The sequence below is a fragment of the Symsagittifera roscoffensis genome, chromosome 3, assembly GCF_963678635.1.
Source record: "Symsagittifera roscoffensis chromosome 3, txSymRosc1.1, whole genome shotgun sequence".
Lineage (NCBI taxonomy): Eukaryota > Metazoa > Xenacoelomorpha > Acoela > Convolutidae > Symsagittifera > Symsagittifera roscoffensis.
The window spans coordinates 61,568,797-61,584,572 of record NC_087064.1 but is presented as its reverse complement, the minus strand read 5'-3'; the positions used below and the strand labels follow the sequence as shown (position 1 = coordinate 61,584,572).

The 15,776-nt window shown below is 42.7% G+C and overlaps 1 protein-coding gene across 1 annotated transcript; it reads left to right on the top strand.

Annotated features, from left to right (window-relative positions):
• Window positions 1-602: 602 nt before the first annotated feature.
• Window positions 603-14,842, top strand: LOC134841780 (mucin-2-like; the record flags this gene model as incomplete). The annotated part of the gene is made up of 9 exons (XM_063857817.1): window positions 603-628; window positions 2,548-3,321; window positions 4,733-5,623; window positions 5,698-6,163; window positions 8,485-9,386; window positions 9,749-10,984; window positions 11,185-13,159; window positions 13,748-14,035; window positions 14,747-14,842. Coding segments are annotated over exons 1-9 (6,654 nt in total), but the record flags the coding sequence as incomplete, so codon positions are not given.
• Between the last annotated feature and the right edge of the window lie 934 nt (window positions 14,843-15,776).

Below are 15,776 nucleotides of genomic sequence, written 5' to 3'. Positions count from 1 at the left end.
AGATTTTTCGTTTGTTTCTTGTTGTAAAATTTTTCTTCTTAATTTTTGATTTTTACTTAGTTTTTGAGGTATTTGTTTATTTCTGATTTCTTGAGATTTTGGTTGGGTATTTTTAGTTTCTTTATTTTTTTGATTCTATTAATTGAGTTGAACAATTTCTATCTTGATTTTGTTGATGATTATCATCTGAGTTGTCGCGGACACCCTTTAGTCCAGTAAAGGAGTAAAACTGTGTTAGTTCGCGAAGAGCGTGTACTTCTGGGGAATAAGGTAAAAGAATGTTTCGGTGTTGAACTACTGTTTTTTATTTGAATCAAAAAGATTGTATGTTATATCAGTGGGTTTGTCAAAAATCTAAGATGGTCCTTTTCGGATTTGTTGCAATTTTTTAGATATTCTTTTTTATGTTACACAACTCTGCATTAAGACATATGTTTTGAGTTTTAAGTTTGTAAATGTTGAGAATCGTGAATTAAATTGGGATTGAAAATTTTGTCTTTGTAATAGTTTTTTATCTTTATTTCATGGTGTTTTTTATCTTTATTTAGAATACGTTCCGTATGTGTGCCGAATGCTAAAATTAAGGTTTGCGTGTGATGAAAATGATCTTCATCGTGCGTGTGTCACGGTAAGTTTTAACAAGATGATTTTTTAGTAGGTTGGCAATGACCTTGTGCGTTTTTTGAGCAATTTGCTGTGAACATTATTGGTTTCCGTGGTTTTGTTTGAATAACATTTATTAAGGAGATAATCCTAGAGTTGTTGTTATCTGGGAGTTATAAGCTAAGGGGAATAATTTCACGTCTGTTGACCATTTGGTATATTTTGTATCGTTTCCATTTATGATACATCTGATGTAATCTTGAAGTGAACGGTTCATACCTTTTGACCTAGTCATTAGTCCAAGGGGTAAGACGTTCGGGGCGCGTGAGACGCTCGGGCTTTATGTTTAATGTTATAAAGATGGCATAATGTGATGATTTCATTGTTTATGAATTCAGTGCCATTATCTGTGACAAGGCTTTCTGGTTAAACAAAATTTTGCTATCCAGTGTTTGCAGAGTGTTCTATATGCATAATGGGCATTACAAGGAGGTACAGCGTTGAGTGCTACATAGTGTGTAAATGCATCAACAATAGCCATTATATATGAGTTTCCTTCTGAGGAGGGTTATATCGGTCCTTTTGTATCAAAGGAAATTCTGTGGTTGAAAAATAAGTTTTGTCCTCTAAAGTCTTGTTTTTGTGCTATTTGTTTATGATGTGGATACGGTTTATTTAATTGACATGTTATGGAATCGTTAGATAATACTTTAATCCAAATTGGTGCAATTGGAAATTGAAAAATTTGGATAAAATTTAGGATACTTTTGATTCAGATCTTTGGTGTTCTAATATGGGTGTTCTCATTTATGGATGTGTTATCAAATTTTCTGAAGTATCTAAGATATCTGCATTTACGGGTTTTGTTTTGAATTTAAGCCAGTACTTAAGTTGTCTGATGACTGAGTCAAAGTTTTGATATTTCTGTAGTAGTTCCAGTGTCATTTTTTCTGTGGCTGGTAGAAAAATATTTTCAATTTCTTTTTTTGAAAGAGGTGTATTATCTAGAGGGTCACGTAGATTAAAAACTTGATTTATTGTGTATATTGAGTGTAAATCTGGAGGTCCTGATAAATTTATTTTATCAGTTATGTTTTCTTTTCTTCTAATGGAAATAGGTCTGTGCTGTACACTTTTTGTTTAAGTGGTTTTTCTTGTGTATTGTTCTTGATCCAAGATGGATATGGTATCGGTTTGAATGTAGAGTTTCCTAACAAGTCTTCTTCGTAATGATCATTTTGGCAATCTAGACATAGTGCAAAATAATGTAAATTTTTTAATTGTGCATTATCAAGGTCAGTTTTTACTGCATAATTACATTCTAATCATGGTGATGTTGTCAAGCAGTACATCATCTCCAACGACATCTTCAACAACAAGCTCAACAACTAGCAGCACGTCGTCACCTACTACATCATCAACAACTAACTCCACAACAAGCAGTACATCATCTCCAACGACATCTTCAACAACAAGCTCAACAACTAGCAGCACGTCGTCACCTACTACATCGTCAACTACTAGCTCCACAACAAGCAGTACATCATCTCCATCGACATCTTCAACAACAAGCTCAACAACTAGCAGCACGTCGTCACCTACTACATCGTCAACAACAAGCAGTACATCATCTTCAACGACATCTTCAACAACAAGCTCAACAACTAGCAGCACGTCCTCACCTACTACATCGTCAACTACTAGCTCCACAACAAGCAGTACATCATCTCCAACGAAATCTTCAACAACAAGCTCAACAATTAGCAGCACGTCGTCACCTACTACATCGTCAACAACTAGCTCCACAACAAGCAGTACATCATCTCCAACGACATCTTCAACAACAAGCTCAACAACTAGCAGCACGTCGTCACCTACTACATCGTCAACAACTAGCTCCACAACAAGCAGTACATCATCTCCAACGACATCTTCAACAACAAGCTCAACAACTAGCAGCACGTCCTCGCCTACTACATCGTCAACAATTAGCTCCACAACAAGCAGTACATCATCTTCAACGATATCTTCAACAACAAGCTCAACAACTAGCAGCACGTCCTCACCTACTACATCGTCAACTACTAGCTCCACAACAAGCAGTACATCATCTCCATCGACATCTTCAACAACAAGCTCAACAACTAGCAGCACGTCGTCACCTACTACATCGTCAACAACAAGCAGTACATCATCTTCAACGACATCTTCAACAACAAGCTCAACAACTAGCAGCACGTCCTCACCTACTACATCGTCAACTACTAGCTCCACAACAAGCAGTACATCATCTCCAACGAAATCTTCAACAACAAGCTCAACAACTAGCAGCACGTCGTCACCTACTACATCGTCAACAACTAGCTCCACAACAAGCAGTACATCATCTCCAACGACATCTTCAACAACAAGCTCAACAACTAGCAGCACGTCGTCACCTACTACATCGTCAACAACTAGCTCCACAACAAGCAGTACATCATCTCCAACGAAATCTTCAACAACAAGCTCAACAACTAGCAGCACGTCCTCACCTACTACATCGTCAACAACTAGCTCCACAACAAGCAGTACATCATCTCCAACGACATCTTCAACAACAAGCTCAACAACTAGCAGCACGTCGCCACCTACTACATCGTCAACATCTAGCTCCACAAACTCGCCAAATATTCGAATACATTCCACTGCTACAAAAACAATGACATCATCAGAGTCGTTAGTTTTTGTCTTCCATAAAATTCAAAAAACAACCCTTTCAGGGAAAAATGAAATTTTTTTATAAGGTCATCCCTTCCCAAATCGCCTACAACTAGCTCCAAAACAAGCAGTACATCATCTCCAACGACATCTTCAACAACAAGCTCAACAACTAGCAGCACGTCGTCACCTACTACATCGTCAACAACTAGCTCCACAACAAGCAGTACATCATCTCCAACGACATCTTCAACAACAAGCTCAACAACTAGCAGCACGTCCTCACCTACTACATCGTCAACAATTAGCTCCACAACAAGCAGTACATCATCTTCAACGATATCTTCAACAACAAGCTCAACAACTAGCAGCACGTCCTCACCTACTACATCGTCAACTACTAGCTCCACAACAAGCAGTACATCATCTCCATCGACATCTTCAACAACAAGCTCAACAACTAGCAGCACGTCGTCACCTATTACATCGTCAACAACAAGCAGCACATCATCTCCAACGACATCTTCAACAACAAGCTCAACATCTAGCAGCACGTCCTCACCTACTACATCGTCAATTACTGCCTCCACAACAAGCAGTACATCATCTCCAACGACATCTTCAACAAAAAGCTCAACAACTAGCAGCACGTCGTCACCTACTACATCATTAACAACTAGCTCCACAGCAAGCAGTACATCATCTCCAACGACATCTTCAACAACAAGCTCAACAACTAACAGCACGTCTTCACCTACTACATCGTCAACAACTAGCTCCACAACAAGCAGTAAATCATCTCCAACGACATCTTCAACAACAAGCTCAACAACTAGCAGCATGTCGTCACCTACTACATCGTCAACAACTAGCTCCACAACAAGCAGTACATCATCTCCAACGACATCTCCAACAACAAGCTCAACAACTAGCAGCACGTCGTCACCTACTACATCGTCAACAACTAGCTCCACAAACTCGCCAAATATTCGAATACATTCCACTGCTACAAAAACAATGACATCATCAGAGTCGTTAGTATTTGTCTTCCATAAAATTCAAAAAAAAAACCTTTCAGGGAAGAAAAATGAAAAATTTTGTTTATAAGGTCATCCCTTTTAAAATCGCCAACAACTAGCTCCACAACAAGCAGTACATCATCTCCAACGACATCTTCAACAACAAGCTCAACAACTAGCAGCACGTCGTCACCTACTACATCGTCAACAACTAGCTCCACAACAAGCAGTACATCATCTCCAACGACATCTTCAACAACAAGCTCAACAACTAGCAGCACGTCGTCACCTACTACATCGTCAACAACTAGCTCCACAACAAGCAGTACATCATCTCCAACGACATCTTCAACAACAAGCTCAACAACTAGCAGCACGTCGTCACCTACTACATCGTCAACAACAAGCAGTACATCATCTCCAACGACATCTTCAACAACAAGCTCAACAACTAGCAGCACGTCTTCACCTACTACATCGCCAACAACTAGCTCCACAAGAAGCAGTACATCATCTCCAACGACATCTTCAACAACAAGCTCAACAACTAGCAGCACGTCCTCACCTACTACATCGTCAACAACTAGCTCCACAACAAGCATTACATCATCTCCAACGACATCTTCAACAACAAGCTCAACAACTAGCAGCACGTCCTCACCTACTACATCGTCAACAACAAGCAGTACATCATCTCCAACGACATCTTCAACAACAAGCTCAACAACTAGCAGCACGTCCTCACCTACTACATCGTCAACTACTAGCTCGACAACAAGCAGTACATCATCTCCAACGACATCTTCAACAACAAGCTCAACAACTAGCAGCACGTCGTCACCTACTACATCGTCAACAACTAGCTCCACAACAAGCAGTACATCATCTCCAACGACATCTTCAACAACACGCTCAACAACTAGCAGCACGTCGTCACCTACTACATCGTCAACAACAAGCAGTACATCATCTCCAACGACATCTTCAACAACAAGCTCAACAACAAGCAGCACGTCCTCACCTACTACATCGTCAACTACTAGCTCCACAACAAGCAGTACATCATCTCCAACGACATCTTCCACAACAAGCTCCACAACTAGCAGCACGTCCTCACCTACTACATCGTCAACAACTAGCTCCACAACAAGCAGTACATCATCTCCAACGACATCTTCACCAACAAGCTCAACAACTAGCAGCACGTCGTCACCTACTACATCGTCAACAACTAGCTCCACAAACTCGCCAAATATTCGAATACATTCCACTGCTACAAAAACAATGACATCATCAGAGTCGTTAGTTTTTGTCTTTCATAAAACTCAAAAAAGAACCCTTTCAGGGAAAAAAAATGAAAATTTTTGTTTATAAGGTCATCCCTTCCAAATTCGCCAACAACTAGCTCCACAACAAGCAGTACATCATCTCAAACGACATCTTCAACAACAAGCTCAACAACTAGCAGCACGTCGTCACCTACTACATCGTCAACAACTAGCTCCACAACAAGCATTACATCATCTCCAACGACATCTTCAACAACAAGCTCAACAACTAGCAGCACGTCCTCACCTACTACATCGTCAACAACAAGCAGTACATCATCTCCAACGACATCTTCAACAACAAGCTCAACAACTAGCAGCACGTCCTCACCTACTACATCGTCAACTACTAGCTCGACAACAAGCAGTACATCATCTCCAACGACATCTTCAACAACAAGCTCAACAACTAGCAGCACGTCGTCACCTACTACATCGTCAACAACTAGCTCCACAACAAGCAGTACATCATCTCCAACGACATCTTCAACAACACGCTCAACAACTAGCAGCACGTCGTCACCTACTACATCGTCAACAACAAGCAGTACATCATCTCCAACGACATCTTCAACAACAAGCTCAACAACAAGCAGCACGTCCTCACCTACTACATCGTCAACTACTAGCTCCACAACAAGCAGTACATCATCTCCAACGACATCTTCCACAACAAGCTCCACAACTAGCAGCACGTCCTCACCTACTACATCGTCAACAACTAGCTCCACAACAAGCAGTACATCATCTCCAACGACATCTTCACCAACAAGCTCAACAACTAGCAGCACGTCGTCACCTACTACATCGTCAACAACTAGCTCCACAAACTCGCCAAATATTCGAATACATTCCACTGCTACAAAAACAATGACATCATCAGAGTCGTTAGTTTTTGTCTTTCATAAAACTCAAAAAAGAACCCTTTCAGGGAAAAAAAATGAAAATTTTTGTTTATAAGGTCATCCCTTCCAAATTCGCCAACAACTAGCTCCACAACAAGCAGTACATCATCTCAAACGACATCTTCAACAACAAGCTCAACAACTAGCAGCACGTCGTCACCTACTACATCGTCAACAACTAGCTCCACAACAAGCAGTACATCATCTCCAACGACATCTTCAACGACAAGCTCAACAACTAGCAGCACGTCGTCACCTACTACATCGTCAACAACTAGCTCCACAACAAGCAGTACATCATCTCCAACGACATCTTCAACAACAAGCTCAACAACTAGCAGCACGTCGTCACCTACTACATCGTCAACAACTAGCTCCACAAACTCGCCAAATATTCGAATACATTCCACTGCTACAAAAACAATGACATCATCAGAGTCGTTAGTATTTGTCTTCCATAAAATTCAAAAAAAACCCTTTCAGGGAAGAAAAATGAAAAATTTTGTTTATAAGGTCATCCCTTTTAAAATCGCCAACAACTAGCTCCACAACAAGCAGTACATCATCTCCAACGACATCTTCAACAACAAGCTCAACAACTAGCAGCACGTCGTCACCTACTACATCGTCAACAACTAGCTCCACAACAAGCAGTACATCATCTCCAACGACATCTTCAACAACAAGCTCAACAACTAGCAGCACGTCGTCACCTACTACATCGTCAACAACTAGCTCCACAACAAGCAGTACATCATCTCCAACGACATCTTCAACAACAAGCTCAACAACTAGCAGCACGTCGTCACCTACTACATCGTCAACAACAAGCAGTACATCATCTCCAACGACATCTTCAACAACAAGCTCAACAACTAGCAGCACGTCTTCACCTACTACATCGCCAACAACTAGCTCCACAAGAAGCAGTACATCATCTCCAACGACATCTTCAACAACAAGCTCAACAACTAGCAGCACGTCCTCACCTACTACATCGTCAACAACTAGCTCCACAACAAGCATTACATCATCTCCAACGACATCTTCAACAACAAGCTCAACAACTAGCAGCACGTCCTCACCTACTACATCGTCAACAACAAGCAGTACATCATCTCCAACGACATCTTCAACAACAAGCTCAACAACTAGCAGCACGTCCTCACCTACTACATCGTCAACTACTAGCTCCACAACAAGCAGTACATCATCTCCAACGACATCTTCAACAACAAGCTCAACAACTAGCAGCACGTCGTCACCTACTACATCGTCAACAACTAGCTCCACAACAAGCAGTACATCATCTCCAACGACATCTTCAACAACACGCTCAACAACTAGCAGCACGTCGTCACCTACTACATCGTCAACAACAAGCAGTACATCATCGCCAACGACATCTTCAACAACAAGCTCAACAACAAGCAGCACGTCCTCACCTACTACATCGTCAACTACTAGCTCCACAACAAGCAGTACATCATCTCCAACGACATCTTCCACAACAAGCTCCACAACTAGCAGCACGTCCTCACCTACTACATCGTCAACAACTAGCTCCACAACAAGCAGTACATCATCTCCAACGACATCTTCACCAACAAGCTCAACAACTAGCAGCACGTCGTCACCTTATACATCGTCAACAACTAGCTCCACAAACTCGCCAAATATTCGAATACATTCCACTGCTACAAAAACAATGACATCATCAGAGTCGTTAGTTTTTGTCTTTCATAAAACTCAAAAAAGAACCCTTTCAGGGAAAAAAAATGAAAATTTTTGTTTATAAGGTCATCCCTTCCAAATTCGCCAACAACTAGCTCCACAACAAGCAGTACATCATCTCAAACGACATCTTCAACAACAAGCTCAACAACTAGCAGCACGTCGTCACCTACTACATCGTCAACAACTAGCTCCACAACAAGCAGTACATCATCTCCAACGACATCTTCAACGACAAGCTCAACAACTAGCAGCACGTCGTCACCTACTACATCGTCAACAACTAGCTCCACAACAAGCAGTACATCATCTCCAACGACATCTTCAACAACAAGCTCAACAACTAGCAGCACGTCGTCACCTACTACATCGTCAACAACTAGCTCCACAACAAGCAGTACATCATCTCCAACGACATCTTCAACAACAAGCTCAACAACTAGCAGCACGTCGTCACCTACTACATCGTCAACAACTAGCTCCACAACAAGCAGTACATCATCTCCAACGACATCTTCAACAACAAGCTCAACAACTAGCAGCACGTCGTCACCTACTACATCGTCAACAACTAGCTCCACAACAAGCAGTACATCATCTCCATCGACATCTTCAACAACAAGCTCAACAACTAGCAGCACGTCCTCACCTACTACATCGTCAACAACAAGCAGTACATCATCTCCAACGACATCTTCAACAACAAGCTCAACAACTAGCAGCACGTCCTCACCTACTACATCGTCAACTACTAGCTCTACAACAAGCAGTACATCATCTCCAACGACATCTTCAACAACAAGCTCAACAACTAGCAGCACGTCCTCACCTACTACATCGTCAACAACTAGCTCCACAACAAGCAGTACTTCATCTTCAACGACATCTTCAACAACAAGCTCAACAACTAGCAGCACGTCCTCACCTACTACATCGTCAACTACTAGCTCCACAACAAGCAGTACATCATCTCCATCGACATCTTCAACAACAAGCTCAACAATCAGCAGCACGTCGTCACCTACTACATCGTCAACAACAAGCAGTACATCATCTCCAACGACATCTTCAACAACAAGCTCAACAACTAGCAGCACGTCCTCACCTACTACATCGTCAACTACTAGCTCCACAACAAGCAGTACATCATCTCCAACGACATCTTCAACAACAAGCTCCACAACTAGCAGCACGTCCTCACCTACTACATCGTCAACAACTAGCTCCACAACAAGCAGTACATCATCTCCAACGACTTCTTCACCAACAAGCTCAACAACTAGCAGCACGTCGTCACCTACTACATCGTCAACAACTAGCTCCACAAACTCGCCAAATATTCGAATACATTCCACTGCTACAAAAACAATGACATCATCAGAGTCGTTAGTTTTTGTCTTTCATAAAACTCAAAAAAGAACCCTTTCAGGGAAAAAAAATGAAAATTTTTGTTTATAAGGTCATCCCTTCCAAATTCGCCAACAACTAGCTCCACAACAAGCAGTACATCATCTCAAACGACATCTTCAACAACAAGCTCAACAACTAGCAGCACGTCGTCACCTACTACATCGTCAACAACTAGCTCCACGACAAGCAGTACATCATCTCCAACGACATCTTCAACGACAAGCTCAACAACTAGCAGCACGTCGTCACCTACTACATCGTCAACAACTAGCTCCACAACAAGCAGTACATCATCTCCAACGACATCTTCAACAACAAGCTCAACAACTAGCAGCACGTCGTCACCTACTACATCGTCAACAACTAGCTCCACAACAAGCAGTACATCATCTCCAACGACATCTTCAACAACAAGCTCAACAACTAGCAGCACGTCGTCACCTACTACATCGTCAACAACTAGCTCCACAACAAGCAGTACATCATCTCCAACGACATCTTCAACAACAAGCTCAACAACTAGCAGCACGTCGTCACCTACTACATCGTCAACAACTAGCTCCACAACAAGCAGTACATCATCTCCATCGACATCTTCAACAACAAGCTCAACAACTAGCAGCACGTCCTCACCTACTACATCGTCAACAACAAGCAGTACATCATCTTCAACGACATCTTCAACAACAAGCTCAACAACTAGCAGCACGTCCTCACCTACTACATCGTCAACTACTAGCTCTACAACAAGCAGTACATCATCTCCAAAGACATCTTCAACAACAAGCTCAACAACTAGCAGCACGTCCTCATCTACTACATCGTCAACAACTAGCTCCACAACAAGCAGTACTTCATCTTCAACGACATCTTCAACAACAAGCTCAAGAACTAGCAGCACGTCCTCACCTACTACATCGTCAACTACTAGCTCCACAACAAGCAGTACATCATCTCCAACGACATCTTCAACAACAAGCTCAACAACTAGCAGCACGTCGTCACCTACTACATCGTCAACAACTAGCTCCACAACAAGCAGTACATCATCTTCAACGACATCTTCAACAACAAGCTCCACAACTAGCAGCACGTCCTCACCTACTACATCGTCAACAACTAGCTCCACAACAAGCAGTACATCATCTCCAACGACTTCTTCACCAACAAGCTCAACAACTAGCAGCACGTCGTCACCTACTACATCGTCAACAACTAGCTCCACAAACTCGCCAAATATTCGAATACATTCCACTGCTACAAAAACAATGACATCATCAGAGTCGTTAGTTTTTGTCTTTCATAAAACTCAAAAAAGAACCCTTTCAGGGAAAAAAAATGAAAACTTTTGTTTATAAGGTCATCCCTTCCAAATTCGCCAACAACTAGCTCCACAACAAGCAGTACATCATCTCAAACGACATCTTCAACAACAAGCTCAACAACTAGCAGCACGTCGTCACCTACTACATCGTCAACAACTAGCTCCACAACAAGCAGTACATCATCTCCAACGACATCTTCAACGACAAGCTCAACAACTAGCAGCACGTCGTCACCTATTACATCGTCAACAACTAGCTCCACAACAAGCAGTACATCATCTCCAACGACATCTTCAACAACAAGCTCAACAACTAGCAGCACGTCGTCACCTACTACATCGTCAACAACTAGCTCCACAACAAGCAGTACATCATCTCCAACGACATCTTCAACAACAAGCTCAACAACTAGCAGCACGTCGTCACCTACTACATCGTCAACAACTAGCTCCACAACAAGCAGTACATCATCTCCAACGACATCTTCAACAACAAGCTCAACAACTAGCAGCACGTCGTCACCTACTACATCGTCAACAACTAGCTCCACAACAAGCAGTACATCATCTCCATCGACATCTTCAACAACAAGCTCAACAACTAGCAGCACGTCCTCACCTACTACATCGTCAACAACAAGCAGTACATCATCTCCAACGACATCTTCAACAACAAGCTCAACAACTAGCAGCACGTCCTCACCTACTACATCGTCAACTACTAGCTCTACAACAAGCAGTACATCATCTCCAACGACATCTTCAACAACAAGCTCAACAACTAGCAGCACGTCCTCACCTACTACATCGTCAACAACTAGCTCCACAACAAGCAGTACTTCATCTTCAACGACATCTTCAACAACAAGCTCAACAACTAGCAGCACGTCCTCACCTACTACATCGTCAACTACTAGCTCCACAACAAGCAGTACATCATCTCCATCGACAACTTCAACAACAAGCTCAACAACTAGCAGCACGTTGTCACCTACTACATCGTCAACAACAAGCAGTACATCATCTCCAACGACATCTTCAACATCAAGCTCAACAACTAGCAGCACGTCTTCACCTACTACATCATCAACAACTAGCTCCACAACAAGCAGTACATCATCTCCAACGACATCTTCAACAACAAGCTCAAAAACTAGCAGCACGTCCTCACCTACTACATCGTCAACTACTAGCTCCACAACAAGCAGTACATCATCTCCATCGACATCTTCAACAACAAGCTCAACAACTAGCAGCACGTCGTCACCTACTACATCGTCAACAACAAGCAGTACATCATCTCCAACGACATCTTCAACAACAAGCTCAACAACTAGCAGCACGTCCTCACCTACAACATCGTCAATAACTAGCTCCACAACAAGCAGTGCATCATCTTCAACGACATCTTCAACAACAAGCTCAACAACTAGCAGCACGTCGTCACCTACTACATCATCAACAACTAGCTCCACAACAAGCAGTACATCATCTCCAACGACATCTTCAACAACAAGCTCAACTACTAGCAGCACGTCTTCACCTACTACATCGTCAACAACTAGCTCCACAACAAGCAGTACATCATCTCCAACGACATCTTCAACAACAAGCTCAACAACTAGCAGCACGTCGTCACCTACTACATCGTCATCAACTAGCTCCACAACAAGCAGTACATCATCTCCAACGACATCTTCAACAACAAGCTCAACAACTAGCAGCACGTCCTCACCTACTACATCGTCAACAACTAGCTCCACAACAAGCAGTACATCATCTCCAACGACATCTTCAACAACAAGCTCAACAACTAGCAGCACGTCCTCACCTACTACATCGTCAACAACAAGCAGTACATCATCTCCAACGACATCTTCAACAACAAGCTCAACAACTAGCAGCACGTCCTCACCTACTACATCGTCAACTACTAGCTCCACAACAAGCAGTACATCATCTCCAACGACATCTTCAACAACAAGCTCAACAACTAGCAGCACGTCGTCACCTACTACATCGTCAACAACTAGCTCCAAAAAAAGCAGTACATCATCTTCAACGACATCTTCAACAACAATCTCAACAACTAGCAGCACGTCCTCACCTACTACATCGTCAACAACTAGCTCGACAGCAAGCAGTACATCATCTCCAACGACATCTTCAACAACAAGCTCAACAACTAGCAGCACGTCCTCACCTACTACATCGTCAACAACAAGCAGTACATCATCTCCAACGACATCTTCAACAACAGGCTCAACAACTAGCAGCACGTCCTCACCATCTACATCGTCAACTACTAGCTCCACAACAAGCAGTACATCATCTCCAACGACATCTTCAACAACAAGCTCAACAACTAGCAGCACGTCGTCACCTACTACATCGTCAACAACAAGCAGTACATCATCTCCAACGACATCTTCAACAACAAGCTCAACAACTAGCAGCACGTCGTCACCTACTACATCGTCAACAACTAGCTCCACAACAAGCAGTACATCATCTCCAACGACATCTTCAACAACAAGCTCAACAACTAGCAGCACGTCATCACCTACTACATCGTCAACAACAAGCAGTACATCATCTCCAACGACATATTCAACAACAAGCTCAACAACTAGCAGCACGTCCTCACCTACTACATCGTCAACAACTAGCTCCACAACAAGCAGTACATCATCTTCAACGACATCTTCAACAACAAGCTCAACAACTAGCAGCACGCCCTCACCTACTACATCGTCAACAACAAGCAGTACATCATCTCCAACGACATCTTCAACAACAAGCTCAACAACTAGCAGCACGTCCTCACCTACTACATCGTCAACAACTAGCTCCACAACAAGCAGTACATCATCTTCAACGACATCTTCAACAACAAGCTCAACAACTAGCAGCACTTCCTCACCTACTACATCGTTAACAACTAGCTCCACAACAAGCAGTACATCATCTCCAACGACATCTTCAACAACAAGCTCAACAACTAGCAGCACGTCCTCACCTACTACATCGTCAACAACAAGCAGTACATCATCTCCAACGACATCTTCAACAACAAGCTCAACAACTAGCAGCACGTCCTCACCTACTACATCGTCAACAACTAGCTCCACAACAAGCAGTACATCATCTCCATCGACATCTTCAACAACAAGCTCAACAACTAGCAGCACGTCGTCACCTACTACATCGTCAACAACAAGCAGTACATCATCTCCAACGACATCTTCAACAACAAGCTCAACAACTAGCAGCACGTCCTCACCTACTACATCGTCAACAACTAGCTCCACAACAAGCAGTACATCATCTTCAACGACATCTTCAACAACAAGCTCAACAACTAGCAGCACTTCCTCACCTACTACATCGTTAACAACTAGCTCCACAACAAGCAGTACATCATCTCCAACGACATCTTCAACAACAAGCTCAACAACTAGCAGCACGTCCTCACCTACTACATCGTCAACAACAAGCAGTACATCATCTCCAACGACATCTTCAACATCAAGCTCAACAACTAGCAGCACGTCTTCACCTACTACATCGTCAACAACTAGCTCCACAACAAGCAGTACATCATCTCCAACGACATCTTCAACAACAAGCTCAACAACTAGCAGCACGTCATCACCTACTACATCGTCAACAACAAGCAGTACATCATCTCCAACGACATATTCAACAACAAGCTCAACAACTAGCAGCACGTCCTCGCCTACTACATCGTCAACAACTAGCTCCACAACAAGCAGTACATCATCTCCATCGACATCTTCAACAACAAGCTCAACAACTAGCAGCACGTCGTCACCTACTACATCGTCAACAACAAGCAGTACATCATCTCCAACGACATCTTCAACAACAAGCTCAACAACTAGCAGCACTTCCTCACCTACTACATCGTCAACAACTAGCTCCACAACAAGCAGTACATCATCTCCAACGACATCTTCAACAACAAGCTCAACAACTAGCAGCACGTCATCACCTACTACATCGTCAACAACAAGCAGTACATCATCTCCAACGACATATTCAACAACAAGCTCAACAACTAGCAGCACGTCCTCACCTACTACATCGTCAACAACTAGCTCCACAACAAGCAGTACATCATCTCCATCGACATCTTCAACAACAAGCTCAACAACTAGCAGCACGTCGTCACCTACTACATCGTCAACAACAAGCAGTACATCATCTCCAACGACATCTTCAACAACAAGCTCAACAACTAGCAGCACTTCCTCACCTACTACATCGTCAACAACTAGCTCCACAACAAGCAGTACATCATCTTCAACGACATCTTCAACAACAAGCTCAACAACTAGCAGCACTTCCTCACCTACTACATCGTTAACAACTAGCTCCACAACAAGCAGTACATCATCTCCAACGACATCTTCAACAACAAGCTCAACAACTAGCAGCACGTCCTCACCTACTACATCGTCAACAACAAGCAGTACATCATCTCCAACGACATCTTCAACATCAAGCTCAACAACTAGCAGCACGTCTTCACCTACTACATCGTCAACAACTAGCTCCACAACAAGCAGTACATCATCTCCAACGACATCTTCAACAACAAGCTCAACAACTAGCAGCACGTCCTCACCTACTACATCGTCAACTACTAGCTCCACAACAAGCAGTACATCATCTCCATCGACATCTTCAACAACAAGCTCAACAACTAGCAGCACGTCGTCACCTACTA